Source organism: Olea europaea, chromosome 4 (genome assembly GCF_002742605.1).
Source record: "Olea europaea var. sylvestris chromosome 4, O_europaea_v1, whole genome shotgun sequence".
Lineage (NCBI taxonomy): Eukaryota > Viridiplantae > Streptophyta > Magnoliopsida > Lamiales > Oleaceae > Olea > Olea europaea.
The window spans coordinates 19,288,971-19,292,335 of record NC_036240.1 but is presented as its reverse complement, the minus strand read 5'-3'; the positions used below and the strand labels follow the sequence as shown (position 1 = coordinate 19,292,335).

At 37.5% G+C, this 3,365-nt stretch overlaps 1 protein-coding gene across 1 annotated transcript; it reads right to left on the bottom strand.

Moving 5' to 3' along the window:
- Nucleotides 1-1,231: 1,231 nt before the first annotated feature.
- Nucleotides 1,232-2,676, bottom strand: LOC111393927 (probable sugar phosphate/phosphate translocator At2g25520). Its single transcript, XM_023019710.1, has one exon. It carries the CDS (start codon nucleotides 2,509-2,511, stop codon nucleotides 1,462-1,464), a length of 1,050 nt encoding a protein of 349 aa, XP_022875478.1. The 5' UTR covers nucleotides 2,512-2,676; the 3' UTR covers nucleotides 1,232-1,461.
- Between the last annotated feature and the right edge of the window lie 689 nt (nucleotides 2,677-3,365).

Genomic DNA, 3,365 nt, shown 5'->3' with positions numbered 1-3,365 from the left:
GATTTTTTTTATTTATTTTTTTTTTTTGGCTAATGAGATTTTGACTAGGTCAAATCTCGCCATATCAACCGTTAATAATCAAATCTATAAATTGTGATATATATATATATAACATAATCAAAAAATACCGAAGTACACACAATAAACAAACAGACGCCCACTTCAGTATCACATTACTTTATTTCCTTTACAACAAGCTCAATTTCTACCATTCCATTCCGTTCATCCAAAGCAAACATCATAATAGTTTCGGTCTACACATACCAAAACCAACCCCTTCGAATTCTCGCTGCAGAAATACTAATCATGCCATATAGATCTTAACATAACTACAAAAATTATTGCCAAATTTAAGGTCTAAATTAATCTTTCTGTGTCATTATGCTTCATGTTAATAGTTTTCAGAGATCTAATGCAACTAAATCTTTAACAATTACAGGCCATGTTAATTTGGATTTGCCCACTTGTACACTGGGGTTGATTGACCCCTCACAAAAAGGAGAACTCACGACGAATAAAAAAATTGTGGACCCTCCTCTTGTGAAAGAGTCGGTATACAAATAGAAAAATCCTATTAATTTCCCTTTTATCTTGCACAGTAGAAATCGTGAGATCATATCAATCCAAATCCCTTAGAAGGACATAAAGATGGCAATGATTAAGAGATGCAAACGCAAGGACAAGAAGTACATTTGAGCCTATTCATATAAGCCTCATAGGTTCATAGTAAAACAAGACAATATGAATGATTAATCTGTTTGTACAGGAATCCTACTATAGAGAGAGGGCCAAATGACCCTTGATAAGAATTTCATTTTTTAAAGGGTTCTATAATAGGGGGCTGATCGCCCCCCCCCCCAACCGAACCCCACAAATGGGGAGAGGGGAGGTCCCATTTTTTTTGCAGACCCCACCCCCATTTGTGGGGGTGGTCAGCCTCCCCATTTGAAGGGCAAGATCTGTTCTATTTTAAAATGAGATTCAGATCAAGCGCCAAGGTGGCCTATCATTTGGCCCCATTTGAAGGGCAAAAACCCTTTGTACAAGATGGCACACAAACAGATTTACAGGTCCTACACCGGCAGCACTGTTTTTTTTTTTTTTTTTTTTTTCAACACCCAATGAAATATTGCCAAGTGGACCCTATAAATCAATCTTGCAAACTGCACAGTACCATAGCCCAAAAAAAATAAAAAAATGGGAAAAGAGTGGAGATTTTTACTCTACGAAGTACAACATTAATAAACTGACATTGTGAGCGAGAAATGTGGATCTCAAAACGAAATGTCAATAACAACAAATATTGAAATAAAATATATTACCAGATCCTTCAGACAACATACCTAAATCCCAGATCGATTGAAACAGCAAAAATCCCATATCACTCCCTTTAAATTTATTTCGAATTCCTTTTTCTTTTTTTCTTTTTTTCTGAAATTTTTCAATCTGAATAGTATTCAATTAGGCCTGTGAATCTCCCTTTCTCCCATTTCCTTCCCCTTCTCTTTCCTCCAGCAATTTCCCAGCCTCCTCATCCGCCGACTGTGCCTTCTTCTGCGCCTCCTTGGCCTTCAACGCCTGTAATTTCAAATGATTGTAGTACGCAACTCCCAAAAATGCCAGTCCGTACCCGATTAAGTTCACCGGAGTCACTGTATCCTTAATCACCGACCACGAAAATGCGATGAGCAACCAATCCTTAACCACACCGGCGACATTCATGGTCAACGCAGAAGTTTTTCCAACAAGCAAGAACACGGCCAAGTTTAAAGCGAAAGCGCATAGGGAATTCGTTCCGAAAATGACGAAATCGAAATGAAAACCCGATTTCTGTTTCAGTATTGGGTACTCAACGAAAATCCAGGGAATTGACAGAAAGACAAAGCAACTGGGTGCAACGTAGTATAGAGAAGTGATGGGGTTTAGATTAATACCCTTCGAAGTCAATAGAATCTGAATCATGACCAATCTTGTGGCCTCGAAAGCAACTGCGCCTAATTGGAGAAAAACACCCCATGAATCGTACTTAGCTTCTCCATAGGCGGCAATTGCAACGCCGATTGAAATTGCGAACATGTTTAACATGGTGTTGTTCTTGTAGCTATCCTTTTTGAAGAGGATGCCGATTGAGTACACAGCAACGGGCATCAGGGCTTTGAGCATCTGAATAAAGGAGACGGAGAGGTAGATGTAAGCGGAATTGGAGAGCCAGAGGGAGAGTGAGTAAAGGGCACCGATGGGTACGACGGACGTGAGGTACACGCGCCGCGAGAGGGCAGCAGGTTCGACGAGTTTGAAAACTCGGACGGCGATGACGGCTAAGGAAGAGCAAAAGGCCATGTGAATCATGGTGAGTGAGATGGGGAAAGGCCAGTTGTAGAGCTTTCGATCCAAGATGTACTTATTGTAGACTATGACAGTGAAGGAGAGGAAGATCCATATGGCCACGTAAGTGTAGGAGAGGATGATTTTCTTCACCACCCCATCTGAGAGTGCTCCGCCTTTCCCCATTGGCTGTGGTGCCGATGCGGCGAGGATGGTGGTGGAGGTGTGGAGATTCGGAAAGGTTGAGGAAGAGACAAGACTGGGTGTTGATAATTAAAGAAGAGAGGAGAATGGTGGGATATGGAAAAAGGGAAGAAGTAAATATAGGAGTGGGGCGGGGGAATTTTTATAAATTTACAGTTTCACTTTTTAAAGGAAGAAATAGGGTTTATATAGATTTTATTTTTTTATTTTTGAATGGATTTGGATTTAGTATTTCTTGGTATTAATTAATAAAAAAATCCAAGAATAGATTGTTGTGTATTTTTCAATTTTGATTGTGATGGCCATTTTTGACAACATTAATTTATTTCTAAAAATGCGATATTATTATGACTCGGGCAAACGACAAAAAAAGTAAAATTATTGAAATATTATGGTGAGATTTGCATAGATGACAATAGATTCATGTATTTTAGACAAAAATCTCAATGATTTAATATTCAACAAAACAATTAATGTTAGAACTTGTTTACATTTAAAAAAGTTATTTGTATCTTTGACTTGTGTGCTTTCAAGATTTCAATATTCAAATTTGCTCGTATTTGAGTTGCACGTTTTTCCTTGACGTGCATGGTTTCAAAACAATATACAAAATGTGAACATGTGAATTCCACGTATTGTAGCTAATAATCTACAAAAAGATTTTTTTTTAGAACGGTGGTATAAAAGAATCGACTAACTAAATTATTTTTATTTCATCAAAATATGTAATATTTGTTAGAACTCTGACGTGAATATTTTTAAATTTTCCTTTTCTGACTCTTTTCGTTGTAGAATTGAATTAATATATTTTCAAGAAAGTTTTCAATAAAAAAAAA

What these genes read in the sequence shown, in the direction of transcription:
- LOC111393927 (XM_023019710.1), bottom strand. Translation starts at nt 2,511, where the DNA reads ATGGGGAAAGGCGGAGCACTCTCAGATGGGGTGGTGAAGAAAATCATC.